Source organism: Pezoporus flaviventris, unplaced genomic scaffold (genome assembly GCF_033815535.1).
Source record: "Pezoporus flaviventris isolate CSIRO_AGI_PZ_B2104156 unplaced genomic scaffold, CSIRO_AGI_Pfla_v1 ptg000029l, whole genome shotgun sequence".
In the NCBI taxonomy this organism is placed as follows: domain Eukaryota; kingdom Metazoa; phylum Chordata; class Aves; order Psittaciformes; family Psittacidae; genus Pezoporus; species Pezoporus flaviventris.
In genome coordinates this window covers 11350644-11369406 of record NW_026892577.1, presented here as the reverse complement: position 1 = coordinate 11369406, position 18763 = coordinate 11350644, and the positions used below count along the sequence as shown (strand labels likewise).

Below are 18763 nucleotides of genomic sequence, written 5' to 3'. Positions count from 1 at the left end.
TCCAGGCCTTATCTGAAGCTGCCTTACCTCCTGCTATCTGCCCCTAGCACCCATCCTGACTGCAGGGAGATCCATGCTTCCTATCAGCCTGATGAATCTGTCCTCTGGGGTGGTTCTGCCCACATGGATGCCTGCACTTTCTGGTCCTTGGGGGGGGTTTCCCAGCAGCCCTTGGAAAGCATTCAGCTCAGTTTTGTCTCTTGCTCTGCCTTTGCTATTCCCCACCCTGAACCCTCAGCCTCACGAACTGTGACTGCTTTCTGCTGATCTACAGGCCACATATGGAAGTCTCTGTCCCCACTGTACAACGTTCCCTGCTTCCTCTTCCCTTGCTGTGCCTCAGGGACACCAGCCCATGCAGGACTGCTGGTGGCTTCGGTTTCTGCTCTTTGGCTTTGCGGGCACGGCTCCCTTCCTGCTCCTCTCTTCTGCTCCATCTCCTGCTATGGCCTTTTCTCTGCAGAGCTACTACTGGAAGGCAGGAAGCTTGACTCTCCTTGTTGTGTCACCATGGCCACCTGCACCCAAACCCAGCCCTGGCAATGAGAATCTGCCCCCAAATTACTGTGCAGCCTTTGCTGAAGTGGTCCTCAGCAGCTCCTCATTCAGTGCTGCCCCAGGGCACCATCCCAGCCCCTGGAGCCATGGCTCTGATAGGGGCTGGGTCTGTCCTCCTCTTCCTGAGCAGCCTTGGAAACAGGAGTGCTCATTGAAGAGGTGAGGACGGCTCATTGCAACTTGCACACAGTGGCTGCTGCAGGCTTTCCTTTCAGTCCAGACTTCCTCTTCATGTGAGCTGCAGCTGCCAGAATCCACTTCCCTTGTGTGGGAAGAAAACTCACAGCACCCACAGCCACAGCACAAGGCCTGCCATAGGGAAGGCCTCCTCAACAGCCAGGTAGCCTCTAGAGAACCGTTGCAGCAGTTCCTCTTCCCCTTTGCCAGACTTCTTCCATCCCAGGGACTTTCTGTAGCTGAGCCCTTGTCTGTGGCAGCCCTTGTCTGCATCTTCATAGCAATTTGACAAACCAGGCAGCTCTGCCACTGCATGCCTCAGGCAGCAGGCTCCCGTGGGAGCCAGCCTGGTGCTCCCAGATGCTGGTTTTCCAGCCAGGAACTAAACGACAAGGTACAGCTCTTGAGAAAAAAAATTCTCCCTTCCTCAACGCTATCTTGGGCCCAGCCACAGCCATGCACTGCCCACATGGTCCTTTTCTATGGCACACACATTCCTTCCTGCCTGCCTGTGTGGACTCCTTCCTCCATGGCTTCACAGTCATGAGCTGACTTCCGCAGAGGGAATGGACTGTCTGGGCACACAGCTCGATCTCTGAGCCCAGAACGTACCAGTGGTGAGTTGAGCTTGGCCACTTTTCATCAGAAGCAGAATAAAACTGCCCTCCTCCTGAGGGTGCACATCTTAAACATCCACCACCACCCCAGGGCTGCTTTAGAAATCTTTATTTTCAAAAGGAGTCTGTCTTCCACCCTTAGCCCTGCTCTGATGAGGCAGCGCCAGCCCAGCAAGGCAAGAGACAGCTCCTTCACACCACAGCCTGGAATGCAGGGGCAAAGCCACAGCCAGGGTCTCTCTCATGAAGGAGGGGGCCAGGCAGTGAACACCGGAGAGAGGCTGGAACCTGGATCTTCCTGCACAACTGCTCTCAAGTTACACTGACTTTGCAGAGGCACAATATGAGCCAGACAACCCTGACAAAGCCCCTTTTGTGTGCAAAGGGCAAAGGTAGAGGAGATGGGAACAGAGGGCCCGAGTATCCTGCAGCATAATCTAAGATGCCACAAAGGAAAGGGGGAGGCAGGGCCAGCCCCAGGCTCGTACAGACTGCTGCCAGCTTCTCAGCTAAGAGAGTTTGGGTACCGCCTGGGATAGTGAGATAAGGGAATTAGGCTGCTCTCTTCAGCTAAGTAGCTGCAATCAGTCACAGCTACAGGATTGATCCCAGGGGAATTGCAGCCAGATAGTGTGCGAAGTGTTGCAGCTGCCAGTGCATTTGCTGGTACCCCCAGTACCACGGAGCTGTACCATGCTAGCATTCAGGCACCTGACTGAGCCCAATGCAGCAGCACTTTGTGACTTCACTGCAAGAAACATGCCCAGTTTCCCACAGGCAGTTTGGGGCCACCACAAAACCCACTGAACAGAGAATTGCACGGGGAGGAAAGACTGTGTGCGTCCCTGCCCACCATTCCTAGAGGATCAGTGAAGTTATAAAGGAGCCAGGCAAATTGAAAACAAAGTGCTTCAGGCAGGGAGCAGTTCTGTAGTCCTGTAGTGCAGCCAGTGCTTTCATCTGCAAATGCACCCGGCATTTGCTCCTCCACTGGGGCACACACAATTGCACTTGCTAGAAATAGCCAGAAAGCCTGCCCTGGCTTCAGATGAGATCCCCCAACCCCAGCTATCCAACACACTCTTCGAGATGCTGCCACAGGAGTAGCCTTCTGTACTGCCAGACAGGGCAAGACTTCCTTGGGAGGATGAAGCTTTCCCCTCCTTGTGCACTCAAGCCTTGGGATCCAGTTGTGCTTTTCCCCTTCACGCACTGTCACCTTGTAACAGTGCTGAGGGGGAGGAAGTCCTTGGCATGGATGGCTGGGGGGCATCATCATCAGCTGCTTTTGAGGGGATCTTGTGTTCTCGGGGTGGGGTAGGAGGGGGGAAGGTGGAGCTCTGTAAGGCATCCAGGTACATCTCATCTTGGATGCAGGGACGCTGCACAACCCTTCGCAGCAGTGGCTTCAGCAAGCCTACAGTCAGCTGGTTCCCCTCGCTGGAGAAGGGCACTGGGTCCTCCTGGGAGTGAGGGAGGTGCTGTAGGACCACAGTGAGGATGTCCGAGGCAGTGAGCTCAGCAGGGCACAGTGGCCACAGCGAGTCCAGATAAGGGTCCAGCTCCCTGTGCTGGGCAAACTCTGCCAGCAGCGTGGTGAATATCTCCTTGTTAAGCAAAGGGCTGAACTTGGAGAACTTCTCTGCCACCTCCACCACCCGCTGCCACCGCTTCATTTGGATGAGAAGGTGCAGAGCTTGCAGCACAGCCTTAGGCCTCTTGCTGCAGAGCAGCAGTTCAAGCTCCATCTCAACATCTGCTGCACTGTGCTTGTTCTTGGCCAGTACTCCCAATGCTCTCTTGTACAGTGGCACCCGGCCCCCTGGGCTGTCCTTGCTGCTGTATGCCCAAGAGATGCTAACATACTGCTGGGTCAGCTCCACAAAACTGGCCAGCCATTTGGGCTTGAACCTCAGGAAGGAAGCACAGATGAGCTCAAAGAGCGGGACCACTCCATTCTGACCCACATCCTCCTGCTGTGGTCCTCCCAGGACCTTCTTCCACACCTCTGGGGTGGCCCTGGCTACCAAGAGGCCATCCCCATTCTGCTGCAGCTGCAGGCAGCTCTTTGTGGCCTTCCAGGCAGCCTTGGGGAAGGAGGTAAAAATGGAGTTCAGGTAGGCCAAGTTGTCCTTGTCCACCTCAGAGTGCAGAACACGGCTGACCTCCTGCTCCACCAGTTCACTGCAGTAGCTTTCCACTTCACTCTCTTGGGCACACACCACACACATCTTCAGGACCTCCAGGCTCATGAAGCTCTGCAGCTCCAGGCTCATTGTGCTCAACAGCTTGGCATAAGTGTCTTGAAGACCTCGGGCTGGCTTCTGCTTCTGGTGGAGGCTGTGCTGCAGGATGGCGGCAAGGACCACAGGAGCCTGGAACACACCATCTTTCTTCAACTTCTCAACTGTCAGCTTGGAGGCGCTGAGGCTTCTCCTTTGGTAGTATCTGCAGGCTTCCTCAAACACCATTTCCACCAGCCACGGCTCAGGTCTGCTGCTGTCCTCAGATTTGGAGAAGCTAAAGCTGTAGATGCCAGTTTGAGTGAGGAGCTGGATGCTGTCCTCCTCTCCCGGGGACTCCAGAAAATACACTTCTTTCATGCTCAGGATTTTCTTTTCTATGAGCCTTCCAGTGTTCTGGTCCACCAGATACAGGACCCCAGCGAGCACACAGGCCAGGATGCTGCCAAAGGTCTTCAGCTGGACATGACTTCCTTGGGCCAGGGGACACCCCTCCATGTCAAAGATATGTCTCTGTGTCCCATCTGGCTCCACCATGGTCACAGTACCCTTTGTGCTCACCAGCAGCAGACCCCCGCTATTGGAAACAGCAGAGGTGTGAATGTCCAGAGGTGCCAAACCTGAGAGAAGACCCACAGAACCAAGCAGGAGCTTCCTAAAGTCTGACTTGCTGCTGGAATGCAGCACCTTTCTGTGGATAAAGCCTGCAGAGGGGGCTGTAATGGTGAGCTTTGCCTTCTCTGGATGCCAGATGAGGAGGAATTTGGAAGTGGTGGCAAAGGTGGCAGTGGCAGGCACCAGGAAGATGTGCTGGGGGGAGGCCAGGACCTGATATTCAGGGCTGTTGTGCAGGACTATTCCTACAGTGCCCAAACGCAAGCCTTGCTCCCCCACCTCCAGAGCCCGGGTGCAGACGCAGAACCTGAAGGCACACTTGCTCATGTCCGAGTGGGCATCCAGGGGAGGCCTCTCCTCACACCACACCAGGCTGGCTCCCTGGCTGCACACAGAGACAATTCGTGCCCGAACACCCTGGCAGAGCTCCAGCGTTTGCAGCAGCTGCCAGCCCACAGCCACCACAAAGTGCCAGACCTCAGTTCGTCCATGCTCCCACACGATGGCCAGTACCCAGGAGCCCAATATCAGAGGGCTCCGCAAGAAGAGCAGTCCCACAAGGGCTGGCTGGGGCGGCTGCCAGTTCCTCTCCAGGTCGGCTCCACTGATGCAGTGGCGCCGGAAGGCCAGCACCCGGGGCAGAGGGGGTGGACGGAGCTTCTGCAGGACTAAAAGGTGCTGCCCATCGGGGCTGGACTGGATGTGTCTGGGCTCGTCTCCCTGGCACAGCAGCTCCTGCAGCCAGTGGCCTCGGCTGAAGTCACTGAAGTCGGAGACCTGCCGTAGCATCCCAGCTCCCTTCATCTCGGGGCGGCCGCCCTGCTCACCAAGAACATGCACCAGTGCGAGCAGGGGCACGGAGCTCTGCTGCCACCGAGCCCCCTCCCAGACCCCCCCACTGCACCGCGTTCCCCAGGCTCTCTCCAGAAACACTCCCCCCCCCCGGGCACCCTCCTCCCCGCAGCGAGCCGGTTCCGCGGGCACCAGCCCCCCATACCCCGGGGATCCCTGCTGCCCACTTAGCTCCCCTGACCTCTCTTCCTCCCGAGAGGACCCCCCCGCTGCCCGCCTCCCCAGGCACCCGCGGGACCGCCCCGTCCCGCCGGGACCCCACGGGGCCTACCTGCCGCGGCGGCTGCCTGCCGGGGACGGGCCACCCCTGCACCGAGGCTCGGCTGGGGCCTGCGCTGCGCAATCACGAGGAGGCGGTGAGCTTCCGGGCGGGGCAGCGCCGCGCCGGCCCGGGCCACCCTTCGCCTACTTCCGTCGCGGGTGCAGGGACGGCGGCGGGGCCGCGGCTCGGGAGCGGCCTCGCAGATAGAGGGGGCATTTTCTATAAGGTGTGTGTGTGTCAGTCCCCACAGGGACAAGCGAGGTCCATCCGGCCAGGGGAAGCGTCTCCCCGCCGCCGCCCTTGCTCACCCCGCCTGCGGCTGCCGGGAAACCGGGGCCGCCCGAGGAAGCAGCGCTGACAGCGCCTCAACCCGCCCCGAAGGCTAGCGGCGCTAGGACCGCGCGGCGCGGGCCCGCTGGCAGCGCATGCGCGGAGCGGCCGGCGGCGCCTGCGCCGTGTGGAAGGGAGAGGCTCGCCTGCAGGTGAGTGCTGGGGATGGGGGGGCCGCGGCCCCCACCCGCGCGGGACCAGGCCACGCCCCCGCCGCCCCTCTGGAGCAGCCTCCCGGGGACTGCGGGAGCTCCGGGCTGGGGGGCTCCGCCTCTCCGGAGGGGGCGGTGGGGCGGTGTCTCTGCCTGCCCCGAGGGGCCTCGCCGGGCACCGTGTCCCGGTGGAGCCTGGTGCCCCGGCCGCTGCTGGGTGCCCCGCAGGCCCAGCTCTCTGGGGAGCCATCCCCCGGGCTTGGGGCAGCCGGTGCCCGAGGAGGGGAGCTGCTCTGCCGCAGCCTCTTTGGCGGGCGGGTGGCAGCTGGCTGTGCCACCCTCCTCGCTGCCCACTCTGCCCTGCCCGGTCTGGCCGGCTCCTGCGGCAGTGCGGGAAGCTGTGGCAGCGTCTGGAGAACAAGTCTGATGAGGGCCGGCTGAGGGAACTGGGGGTGTTTTGACTGGAGAAGGCTCAGGGGGGACCTTACCTCTACAGCTCTCTGCAGCTCTCTACAACTACCTGAAAGGAGGTTGTGATGAGGTGGGGGTCAGTTTTTTCTCCGAAGTAACCAGCGACCTCACGGCCTCAAGTTGCACGAGAGGAGGTTTAAGCTGGATATTAGGTAAAATGTCTTTGCAGAGAGGCTGCCCAGGGCAGTGGTGGAGTCACCGCCCCTGGCAGTGCTCACAAACCGTGTAGACGAGGCCTTCAGCGACATGGTTTAGTGGTGGACTTGGCAGTGCTGGGATAAGGGTTGGACTTGATGATCTTAAAGGTCTTTTCCAACCTAGTTGATTCTGTGATTCTACACGAGTCTGTTGCTGCAGAAGCTGCCGCTCCTTTCTCCGCCTGCCTGCGGTGCTGCTGCTCACAATAATAACTCGTTACCGCTGCGCTGACCCGGTAAGCGCCCCCGGGTGCCTGCAGTGAGGGCGACCCGGCCCGGGGAGGCTTAGCAGCTTTGACTGGAGTCTCTGGCTGCTGAGGTGGGCTGGGCTCAAGATAACTCTTTCTAGAAAGCATGAGCAGAGCATAAGTATTTGATCATTAATCAATCTAATTATCTGGTTTACCTCATGGCCCTACAAGTGCTTGTATTGGCAAAGCGAAGCGGCGCAGTAAACAACAGTAACAGAGTGGAAATTTATGTCTGTCATGCTGAAGGCAGAGGCAGCTTGCTACATGAGTGAGCTCGCAGCTTCAGAACCCTGTTGCATATGTCACTGTAAGAAAGTTTGCTCTGAAGCAGGGGCTGCAGCCTGAATGTGTGACGAGAGCCATTTAGGGCCGAGCAGGTGGGTGGAATATGCAAAGTGACAAGATAATTTGGATCATTGCGATACGCGGTGATTGCAGCTCACCAGCTGGCTGAGCTCCAGCAGGAAGTGTGACAGAAATTTTTAAGAGGAATTTCAGAGGGAGAAAAAAAAGGACATCAGTTGGGTTTAACAATAATAATAACTTTATCCTCTGTGTCATTTAGGGCACCTTTTGCAACGTGCGGGGGGACTCTGCAGGCAGGGAATATCCAGCGTAAAAATGTTACAGAGTTATTGGCTGGCATGAACAAAAGAAGCAGTGAGGCTTTAATGAGCTGCTAGGCTAAGCATTCATCAGCTCACTACCATTGCTAATGCACCAGCCAGCCGTAAGACACCCATCAGGAGGGGAAGGGTTGGCCCCTGCTGCTTGAAGTTGCTGGGTTGCAATGTTCTAGCTCCCTGCTGGATTTTTAAAGGGAGAAAGGTGTTGGTTTTTGGTTTTGTTGTTTTTTGTTTTGTTTTGGTTTTGTTTGTTTGTTTTTTTCTGGTTTGACTTACACCTTTTTATGTTTGTATTTTTCCTCCTGAGTACTTGTGCTACTAATGGTCTCAAGAGCATTACTTCTCAGTAGCAATACATTTCTTATCTTGGCATGGCTTTACTGTGCAGCTTCTTAGAACATAGCAGCTTCTTCAGAAGTCCAAGGTCATGGAGCTGCGCTGTATTCAGCAGGGGCATTGGATCCACACCAACAGCTGAAGCTATGGGAAAAAGGGGCAGGGGAAGGTTACAGGAAGAATGTCCTTCTTCAGAAGGAAGACGTGTAAAAAGGTCTCGGAGTGGTGTGAGCTTTTAGGTGGGAGTATAGAGGCAGTGTGAAATACTTCATGGTAAACTAGGTGGGGTGGGCTTTGAAGGCCTTGAAAAGTGAAAAGATAGACTTTCTGACACAAGAAAGCTGGGCATTGGAGCCAGGAATATGGAAAGGAAGCGTGATTAAATGAAAAAAATTAATTTGGGGAAAATGGTATGAACAGATGGAGGTGGAAGCTGCTTTTCCTTTCTTTTTTTCAGGAGAGGAAATAGGTCAATTTTGGTGTAACTTCAGATTGTACCATGTAGAAGCACATACACTGCTGCTGCTCTGAGAGGGATGGATAGACTTGATAGTAAAAATGCAAATGCTGGGATGTTCCTGGAGATTTTGTGCTTGGTACTGCAGAAAAAGAAGTGGGATCTGTGTGGGTTTTTGTCATCAGCACAGCACACCTACAGAATATTATTTCTCATTGCATACTGCATGAATGCACCTGGAAATTCTGCCTGGTGGCTCCCATGCTTGTGTGCTGTGAGTGTTATTCTTTCTCTTGTTGGTGAGTTGGATGCCTTGTTGTAAGGTGTAAAGGAAGGTACAGCCTGAGCAGTTTTCTTTCCAATTTACAATATACAAATAGGGTTGTAAAGAATGGATGAAATGTATAAGCAGTGTGGATGTATTAGCACAAACCGTAACCACCAATGCAAGACTTGGTGGAGAAGAAGTTGAAAAAGGGCTTACAGCAGGTATTTGGTTATGACAGTTACTAAAGCCATGACAAAATCTAGCCCAGTGTTTCTCCTCTCTCTCTTTTCACTAGTGGTCTGCCAGGGTGCTGCTGGGTGGTCCTGGAGGTTTTAACACTGGAGCTTGAACTGGGTCAAGGCACTGCATATACCTTGTGCTGGGTGCAGATTGTTGCTTCCAGTGATGGTTGAGTGCTGGAACCCATGTTTTAATTGCCTGTTGCTCGGGTCCAGTATCAAATCTGCACATGCATCATGTGGATAGTGCAAACTTTTCCTGGAGCTTCAGTGAAGAGTTTTAATGACTACTTGGCTTACAACATGTTGGTTTTAGAAGCTGTAGGTTAATTTTTAGGTAGGGTTAATCCCTGTCTCTTGCATGATTGAGATAATTTTTGAACAACTTTCCTTTCGACTTGAGTGGTACACCCACAAAAATCCTTGGAAGGCAGAGTGTGATCACGCTGGTTCCCAATTGCATGAAACTGGTGGTGGTGACAATTACTTGAAATATTTAAGCGAGTTCAATATTAGTAGCAGTGGGAAGTCAAGGGTTATGGGATTCTAAAAGCAAAAGTATCTCAGTTCTTACTCAGAGTCTTTATAGATTGAGGTCCAGGGCTTTGGCATTAATCAGCTAATATAGATCACATCATTGACACTATCTTTTCCAGACAGGAAATAAATGGTTTGCCAAGTAAGTCAATATGTGAAAATGCCATTTTATGTAATGTTTGTTTGCTTTTTATTGAGCCAAGAAGTATTACAATATGTTTTTTTTGGGAGTCCAAACTGAGGCAATTCAATGCAAAATGCAGTGCTTGGTGGGCTGCATGCAAGATTACAGAAGTTACGAGTTTTGGATCCTGATGTTATTGTAGTGTAGGTGTGCATTAGTGCACGGTATTTTTGCTGTTGTACAATGATACAAGGAATAATGAGTCTGTACAGGAGCTGAGTGTCAGTGTGGAGCAGCCACAGTTTTCAATGTGCATAAATCTGAGTAAACCTCAGACTCAAAATGTCAGGTTCATTTTTTTCCTGTGGATATTCTAATGAGAGGCTAACAGAGATGTGTTCATCAGAATATCACATGTTTGGTTGGAATCTCTGCTATGAGGTTAGGGGTGAAATGGGTAAGAGGTGGATGGTTGGATGTGCTCACCACTTTCTTCCTGACTGGATCAGCTGATCCTGGGATTGATAATAGATAAAGCAAGAGTCTGCCTGGACTTCTGTCTGTTATGGCTTTCATCTTCTTGCCTTTGAGTTGCCAAGACTCGTGCTCTGTTGAGGTTTCTTTTAGTTGCAGATAAAGAGTCTCGGATCTTCTGCTGCACAGCAAAGTACTTACTGTTCTAAGAATCCAGGGGGGTATGCTTCTGTTAGCCCTGAGGGGTAGTTCTCCTGTGCAATCAGTGACTACAGAAGGATTAGTGTAGCAGCAAGTGTTAATGGGACTGACCCATTGACAGAACAAATTACCCATTTGAACCTCAAATGTGGAAAATGCACCCATGCTTTTAAAATGTGATGTGCTTAAAGGATAATTGTTAACTATATTCAGTGTCCTTGTTTCCATAAGATGTCACAGGTCCTGATAATTTGACATCTCTACAACTTATGTTTTGTGCATTTAACTGTTTTTTTTTTTTCCTGCAGCTGCCTAGAAGGTCCTCATTAGCAAAATGCTGTTTCCTGTTTCTGTCTTTGACATCTAGAAAATATAATTGCCTACAGTGAAAAGAAAAAGCCATTTGTACAGCCTGATCATCATAGGTCATGAAACAAGCACAGCCTAATAAAGCATTGGCATGAACAGTGACTTTTACTTTACTCCCCTTGCTCTTCCATAAGCTCATTTGTAGAACAGCAAATTATAAACAAGAACATTATTTAATCCTTGCCTCTAGCAGTCTGCTTTGTATGTGCTCTGTGCAGCTTTCGTTGAGAGAAAATGAATCCCAAGTCCCATTTTGACAGAGGCTAGGAATTTCACATAATCGTGCAGTCCCTCTGATGCTCACCCAGCATCAAGCCTTTGGGTCTTGTGGGATTTAGATTTTTCTGTCTTTCTGGAAATGTAGGAAAAGTGTTAAAATGCAGCTCTTAAAGTCCAGGCACCAAGCAGAGTGTATTGATCCTCTCCCATTCATGTGCACGTTTGATGTGAGAACACTGACCTAGAAGCACTGAGAGTTTATTAGTTTTGACATTGTTATTCGTTAGCTGTAATTCAGTTAGAAGCATGATGATGGAAGTGTTTGTATGCTGGGGCTGGCAGCTGCTTTAGATTCAGAAACTTACAGTTCTAGTTGGGAGATGGTTTTGTGCAGTCTGGGGTATGATTTGTATTGGTAGGCTAAAAGTGACATAATTCTTGATTTGAGTTTTAATAGATTCCTCTCGGTTTCCAATTATGTTTCTAATTAGAATAATGTCTTGTTTCCCATGACAGTTTAAAAATAATGCGACGTCTGTAAAAGAGAAGCTATCAAGATGATTGAATAATGTTTTCTTTTTCATTTGTTGGACTGAAACCTTTTTCTGTCTTAATTGGATATAAAGACCTACAGGCTACAGGAATAATTTCTGTATTTACCAAAGGTTATGTTGCAGTAGTTGCTAAACTTTTTCTGTCAGTGTGTCTTGAGGCTGTTTCCATCACAGCCTCAAGCACACACACTATCCCTTAGCCAGCCAGGTGTGCATATTCCCATTCTGGTGGGAAGACAAAAGACCTTTCCACCTTTCTCTCTAAATCACAGCTTTTTGGGTGTGAGATCTGCTGCTTTCTCTCCTCGTCTTTGCTTTTCCATCCAGGCAAAGCTCCTTACCTTCACACCTGGGGTAGGGTCTTTTGCAACAGCATTGTTTCTCCAGGCCCAAAGATGTTTTCCTGCCACTTAGAATTGAGATTTATGGCTCAAGGGATGTGGGTGTCTGAGTAAACTGACTCTGGGAGCTGAGAGTCCTAGCTGAGAACATAGCTGTAGCTTAAGACCATCAAAAGCTGTCTCCAGTGGAAAGAATGTGGAAGAGATCTTGAATTAGTGGTATTCAGTAGTTACTGGAACTTGCTTTTTGAGCGAAAGGCATCTGTGGAAGGGGTTCAGGCAATCTGGGATGGAGGCTAAATCCAAAGCTACCTCCATGGCTGACTGCTCCTAAAGCTCTGGGGTCTTACATGCTGCAGTGAACTTGGTTCTCTGTGCATAATTTAGCATGGCTGAGTGCAGCTGCCACAAGAGTCTGCCCATGCTTTTCTGGAGCATGACTTCAGTCAAGCCTCTGCCTGAGGTATGCTGCTGCCATGTGTGTAATTACCTTTGGAGGTATGGGAGAAAGGTTGGGAGCTCAGGGATATGAAAAGGGATGGCATTTTCTTTCTGCTAAGTACCTCTGACAGTGCTGCAATGATAAAGGAGGTTAGAGCAGTGCTAAAGCTGTGATGCTTGCCAGAAAAATGCGATTGAGGATAAATACTTGCAAGGTCAGAGTGGTGATGTGCTGTGTAGCATCAGACATGAGGTTGAGAGTACAGGGCAAATCACATGTTCTGACTCTCAGCCCCTGCAATGTGACTGTCACAGAAGGTGCAGGACGGCAGAGCCGTGGCTGTTACTTTTTTGTAACAGCTCATTTTGTAATAGAGATACCACTTTTTCTTCCTTTAATAGGATAGCCAGTGAACATGAGACACCGATTAACTTTAGTAAGATCTGTTTGTGTTTCTAGAAAACCCTCTGTTATCAAATGGATCAGGAAATTCATCTAGTTTAAAAAATACGTAAATAAATCCCTGAAAAGCTTTTTTATGTTCCTCCATCCTCCTTCCCAGACTGAACCACATGGGATGCCTTTGAGGCTGGGGTTCTTCTCTGGCTTGATTTGCAGAGCAGCTGGTACAGCTGAGGGATGCCAAGGTGCAGAGGTAGGGATGAGTAGGAGTGGCAGGAGTGCTTTAGAAAGGCTTTGCAGCCAAATGTTTCCTAGTGTTGGATGGCGCCTCAGAGTGCAAAAGCAGAATTTGGAGTGCTTTGGTAGGCAGCAAATTAAACAGATAAGAGAAGACTTTTTCAAACAGTTTCAGGAGGTTTTTGTCACAAGATGTCCTTGAGGCTTGGCCAGAAGGACTATGTTTCCAATTGATAACAAGTTACAACTGTTCATAGAATCATAGAATAGTTAGGGTTGGAAAGGACCTTAAGAACATCTAGTTCCAGCCCTCCTGCCATGGGCAGGGACACCTCACATTAAACCATCTCACCCAAGGCTTCATCCAACCTGGCCTTGGAACACTGCCAGGGATGGGGCATTCACAACCTCCCTGGGCAACCCATTCCAGTGCCTCAGCACCCTAACAGGAAAGAATTTCCTCCTTATATCCAATCTAAACTTCCCCTGTTTAAGTTTTAACCCATTACCCTATGTCGTGTCACTACAGTTCCTAATGAAGGGTCCCTCCGCAGCATCCCTATAGCCCCCCTTCAGATACTGGAAGGCTGCCATGAGGTCTTCATGGAGCCTTCTCTTCTCCAGGCTGAACAGCCCCAACTTCCTCAGCCTGTCTTCATACGGGAGGTGCTCCAGTCCCCTGATCATCCTCGTGGCCCTCCTCTGGACTTGTTCCAACAGTTCCATGTCCTTTTTATGTTGAGGACACCAGAACTGCACACAATACTCCAGGTGAGGTCTCACGAGAGCAGAGTAGAGGAGCAGGATCACCTCCTTCGACCTGCTGGTCATGCTCCTTTTGATACAGCCCAGGATACGGTTGGCTTTCTGGGCTGTGAGTGCACACTGAAGCTGGCTCATATTCATTTTCTCATCGACCAGCACCCCCAAGTCCTTCCCTGCAGGACTGCTCTGAATCTCTTCTCTGCCCAACCTGTAGCTGTGCCTGGGATTGCTCCAACCCAGGTGTAGGACCTTGCACTTGTCATGGTTAAACTTCATGAGGTTGGCATCAGCCCACCTCACATGTGTGTCAAGGCCCCTCTGGATGGCATTCCTTCCCTCCAGCGTATCAACTGAACCACACAGCTTGGTGTCATCAGCAAACTCGCTGAGGGCGCACTCAATCCCACTGTCCATGTCATGCAATAAGATTGAAAAAGGCATACTTTTCTAGATGTAAACTGTGTCAGTCTAGATTATGAATCAGCTTCTAGAAGAAAAGAATTAAGAAAACTTATCCATGAGGAGCTTATTCTGTATCTGCCTGTGTCTGCACTTTTGCGTGTTTCTTTGAAATGGGATATATGACTAGGTGGGACCTTTGATATCCGCTTTGAAATGGGATATAAGACTAAGTGGGACCTTTGGTATCTGCTCTAGATACAAAAGCCCCAACTTTCAGCTTGTGAGAGACCTTTAGTGTTTCGGTGCAGTGAAAAAGCCTTTTATGGTTGAGGCAGACCAGCTATGCCTTGAAGAAAAGTTCATGTTTCCTTAGCCTTTTTTGTCTATTTTTGCCTTCAGGGTATCCAGCATGGCGCAAACAGAGAAGAAAGGTGGGCTGCTGCGGAAGTCTTCAGCCTCCAAGAAGCCATTGAAGGAGAAAGTTGTGTTGATGTATGATGAGATTTTCACGGTAAGGACCTGAGCATATCTTCTTTCTAAAGAAGAAATGTTGTGTTAAATTTTCTTGGTTTAGTTTATGCTGAAGGTTGTGTATGGTGGATTCTTTTCCCAAGGTAGGGGCAGTATAGGTGCATAGAATCACAGAATGGTTTGAATTGGAAAGGATCTTAAGATCACCTAGTTCCAACCCTCCTGCCGTGGGCAGGGATGCCTCACCCTAGACCATGTTGCCCAAGGCTCTGTCCAACTTGGCCTTGAACACTGCCAGGGATAGAGCATTTACCACTTCTTTGGGCAACCTGTTTCAATGCCTCACCACCCTCACAGTAAGGAACTTCCTTATATCTAACCTGAACTTCCCTTGTTTTAGTTTAAACCCATTACTCCTTGTCCCATATGCTTCAGGCTTTCCTACTGTGATGCAGGGGTCTGTGTTGTGCTTTCTTCCTTAATATCACCTTGTCCTGTTGTCTACCAGGACCATTTGTGATCTGCAGGAAGTAATGGCTTTTCAAGTGTTCTCAAAAAAATAATCCAGAAGATAAAACAAAGGCATCCCAATTGAGAGTTGCTTCTGTTTCTGGGAATCTGTGTAGACAGAATACTATATGTGAGAACACTTTGTTATCCAGTGGGATGACGCTGACTCTGAGCTACTCACGATAATGATTTTCTTTAAATTTTGCCTGAAAGATTTCCTCTTGTTTGTTCTCATGGGTGTTCCTTTTTCTTTCAGACAGAGGACCCCAGTAAATGCAACCCTAGGTTTTGGGAGGAGCTGTTTCTTATGAAGGTAACCAGAACTGAGCATCCCCTGATTTGCTGCTGCTGTTTTGCCTACGAAGTGGCAGGCTGTCAGTGCAAGAACTTGCATTTCTAAGGTGTCAGTGGTTGTATAACATTCCTGAACTGATTCTTAACCTGACAGGTCAACTTAGAATATCTAGAAGGCAAGCTGGAGGCTCTCGATGGGGAAGAGTTAATGAAGATAAAAGATAACATCAACTGCTTGTTTCAGCACTGCATCCAGGCACTGGGTGAGGAGCACCCAATCAGAGTGGTCAATGCATTACAGGTACCATACTGAGAGATAGGGAATACTCTCTTCTGCTTCTGATGAGGCAATATATTAGCTGCTGGTATCAAACATCTTGTTTTCCTTGCTTCTAAGGAAAAATGATACCTACAGAGCAGTTGCTACTTACTGTTGGTGGAGGTTACAAACATTCATAGTCTCTAGTCTTTGAAGAACAATAGCTTGTTTCAGAATTCAAGAGGATGTGGTGATGCAGGATCAAGCAGGTGGCAATGAGAGGACAAGAGGGGCTTGTTCACTACAGGCTGCCAGTCTGGGGGCTCAAGAGTACTCTGTAGCTTTGTATTCTACTTTTGCCTATTCTCCCTCATTTCAGCCTCCTTTTCGAATTACCATATGGGTCAAAAATGAAATAAAGCTCTGGAGAAGTTAGTGTGAAATTCATACAGCACACCTTCCCTGTTCCCTGTAGGATAGTTCCTAATTGGAAGCTGTGAAGAACTGTCACACAGAATTAATAGCCATTTTCCTACAAATTGCTGCTTACCAAAGCTACGTCACCCCCTGTCTTGTGTGGGATACACCCCTCAGTCTGATGTTTAATGTAATTAGTTCACAGGCTGATTCTTACAGTTTGGTGAGTGCATTTGTCTCAGCTTCTCTCACCTGTAGGAGTACAGGATATGTATTTCAGGTTTGGAGAAGTCACCTGTAGGAGATATTGGACAGGCAGTAAGCTGGGGAAAGCTGATTTAAATCAGAACATTTACACCTCTGACATACAATCTTGTTTTATGTTATTATTAGTAGTAGTTTGAAAGGATGCTATTAAATATTGTAGCTATAGCTACATAGACAGTCTAGCCAGCCCTGGATTCCCAAACTTGTATTTGAGCTCTTGGCAAAAGGTAGGCCAGGGCTTAAGTCTACAATCTTGCTGTGTAAGTGTAAATAGGAACCAGATAACATATCCTAAGCTTGAGTTGGCAGGGTGTTTCCTTAATCAGACTGTGTTCATGTGGAAAGTGATCCTGAGCCCAAAACTTACTTAAGCAGTCTTTTCTTGAGAATGACCATGGTGACTAGAGGTTTGCCAGTGCTAGGTCTATGGGCGGGTTTTAGTCTTGAGTTGTAGGTGTTGCATTATGTGTCACCCTCTTTGTTTTTCCCTTTTTGCAGACATTGTGTGCATTAATTCGGGGTGTCCATCAGAAGAACAAATCCACTTCTGGGTTTGACATCATCAACATGCTTGTTGGTTTCGATAAGGCAGAGCTGTGTATGAAGGTGAGGCCCTGGCAATGTAGAGAAAAATTTGCACAGCAGCCATGTTGCAGGGGCAGTGAGTTATAAACAGGCATGTCTACCAAGGTACAGCTATTGAGGGAAATAGTCCAGTCACTTATTAAAAACAGCCATCCTGAAGTTCTTTACCTGCTACTGGCAAAAGGACACTCGGGATCCCCATGTTTGTTACTAACATAACAGAGCACTTTTCCTTTAGTTCCAGTCTGTGCAGTCACTGTGGTTAAGAAATCTTAAGGCCATAAAAGGCTGTTACAGGCCATTAGTACCTAGTATTGAACCTCTTACCTTGTTCTTAATTTTCAGCTGATAGTCATATCCTGTGTTCCATTTCACATTTCCATCAGCACATGTACCGTTTTAAATTTACTTGATCCTCTTCTCTGTAAAGATGCTGAGGGTTTGGGAAATGACAAAGTAATTGCTGATAAAGCTGAATTCCTGTTGTATCTTGACGAAAAGTAGTAATATTTCATCTCTCTACAAATAGTAGTACATTTGGGGAAATATTAAGTAGTAGCTTGCCTGCCAGAATGTTTTTCCTTTAAGACTAACCGTACTACCTGTGACTTAGTATTTAGAAACCAGTTATTTTTAGCGTCTGTTAAACAGCTATATGATATCTAGTAGTTTTAATCATAATTAATATGTGTGCTATTAAATTGGAGGTGTGCTGCTTACAAAAAATCTCATGGTGTCTGTAAATAAAATGGAATATTGAAAAAAGAAAGGACTGATATTACGGTCTTGCAAGCAAAAAGGAAGATGATATCTGTAGAACTCAGAGTTACTTTGTGAATACAATTGTTATATGTATACAAAAATCTTTCAGGCATCTAGAGAAAACTCTTTGAAAATGATCATGATGTTATGCCTGTAGTCATTAAAATATAGTTGACACAAAGCAGTTTTGAGAACCATCAGTGTGATTATGGCCTGTGTAACAGGAGGAATGGCTTAGTTATCGATTCTGGGATAACATGGCTTTATATTGGTGCTCTTGTATTTGAATCTCCCCAAGAGCTTTTTATAACAAACATTTTAAAGTAATTTTAAACATTACTTTTAAATAATATGACTCTTCTTCTTTAGAATCTCATGGAGAGCTTGGACTCACTCCTCTGTGCAGAAGGCTCTGAAAGCCTCAAAAGCTTGTGTCTGAAGCTGCTTCTGTGCTTAGTGACGGTAAATAAATACCAGCTGTATAATAACTTAAAAGCTTATGAAGCCACATCTTGAGGGATGGAACTGCCTCAAAACTTGAGCAGAATGCTGCAGTGTGAAGCTTATGAAGGGGAAAGAAATTGTGAATGAGAACATGGGTCAGCCCAGAATATGCATCGTTGCTCTAACATGATGCCAGTACAGACTAGCAAATTGTTTTCAACTCATAAGATAGGTGCCAACTGGGTTAAAAGGGGAGACACAGCATGAGGTATCAGTTTGATTCATGGGGATTTTTTTCTAGGGAAGAGGATATTTAGTAAGTCTTAGATAAAGGGGAAGGGAGCAGAGGAGAGGGGTTGAGGAAAGACAGGAAGTGTGGAGTAAACAAGTGTGGTGAAGATATGAAAAATGGGGAAGTTGAAACAAATTGCCACTCATCATCTCTTGGATATGGTCAACTGAACTATTTTGGCTGTGATAAGAGATAATTGAGTGTGGGGAGGGACTTCACTGCCCTGTTCATGATGGGAAAGTGCTCAGTGGAGCATATGCATCCTGTTTTTTCATTCTCTGTCTCCTGCGTAGCAGTCGTGCAGCTGTGTAAAATAGCAATCTGTGGAGGAAAGGGGGAGCTCTTAGTAAGTGGGACAAGCTTCTTGCCAGAGGGGTGGGAGGCAGGACAGATTTCTTTTACTTCATGTCTAGCTCTACTGCTAGTCACACCTTGACTTGCTGACTAAGTGTGAGATTATGGATGAATGTGTCCATCTGGTAGCAAAACTCTTCTGTTCTTGGTGTGTGCCAGAGGCAACTACAGTGTCATGGAAGGCTTCGGGTGAGATTTTAAAAGTTCTGTTTGTATTCAGGTGACAGATAACATCAGCCAGAACACCATCCTGGAGTATGTGATGATTAACAGCATATTTGAAGCTATTTTACAGGTAAGGTTTCTTCCTTCTACTGCAGGGGCTCTTTTTCTGTAGTGAGAGGTTTCAATGATATATTTGCCTTTTCAATGCAGCATAGCTGGCTGGCA

The 18763-nt window shown here is 48.7% G+C and overlaps 2 protein-coding genes across 4 annotated transcripts in view; one reads left to right on the top strand and one right to left on the bottom strand.

Moving 5' to 3' along the window:
• Positions 1–1446: 1446 nt before the first annotated feature.
• Positions 1447–5538, bottom strand: HPS6 (HPS6 biogenesis of lysosomal organelles complex 2 subunit 3). The gene is made up of 2 exons (XM_061458944.1): positions 5334–5538; positions 1447–5029 (listed from the first exon to the last, which is right to left on the bottom strand). The coding sequence occupies exon 2, from the start codon at positions 5012–5014 to the stop codon at positions 2558–2560; it is 2457 nt and encodes an 818-aa protein (XP_061314928.1). The 5' UTR covers positions 5015–5029; positions 5334–5538; the 3' UTR covers positions 1447–2557.
• Positions 5539–5725: 187 nt separating this feature from the next.
• ARMH3 (armadillo like helical domain containing 3) overlaps positions 5726–18763 on the top strand; it is a 129150-nt gene continuing 116112 nt past the window's right edge. Inside the window, exons 1-8 of one of the 3 annotated variants that reach the window (XM_061458949.1) lie at positions 5733–5806; positions 6599–6710; positions 14118–14229; positions 14956–15012; positions 15148–15294; positions 16435–16542; positions 17653–17745; positions 18594–18668. In XM_061458949.1, coding sequence (XP_061314933.1) covers positions 14128–14229; positions 14956–15012; positions 15148–15294; positions 16435–16542; positions 17653–17745; positions 18594–18668 — 582 coding nt within the window. In that variant the 5' untranslated portion in view covers positions 5733–5806; positions 6599–6710; positions 14118–14127. Of the gene's footprint in view, positions 5807–6598; positions 6711–14117; positions 14230–14955; positions 15013–15147; positions 15295–16434; positions 16543–17652; positions 17746–18593; positions 18669–18763 lie in introns of all 3 variants that reach the window. The other 2 variants (XM_061458946.1, XM_061458947.1) reach the window with 2 other exon arrangements.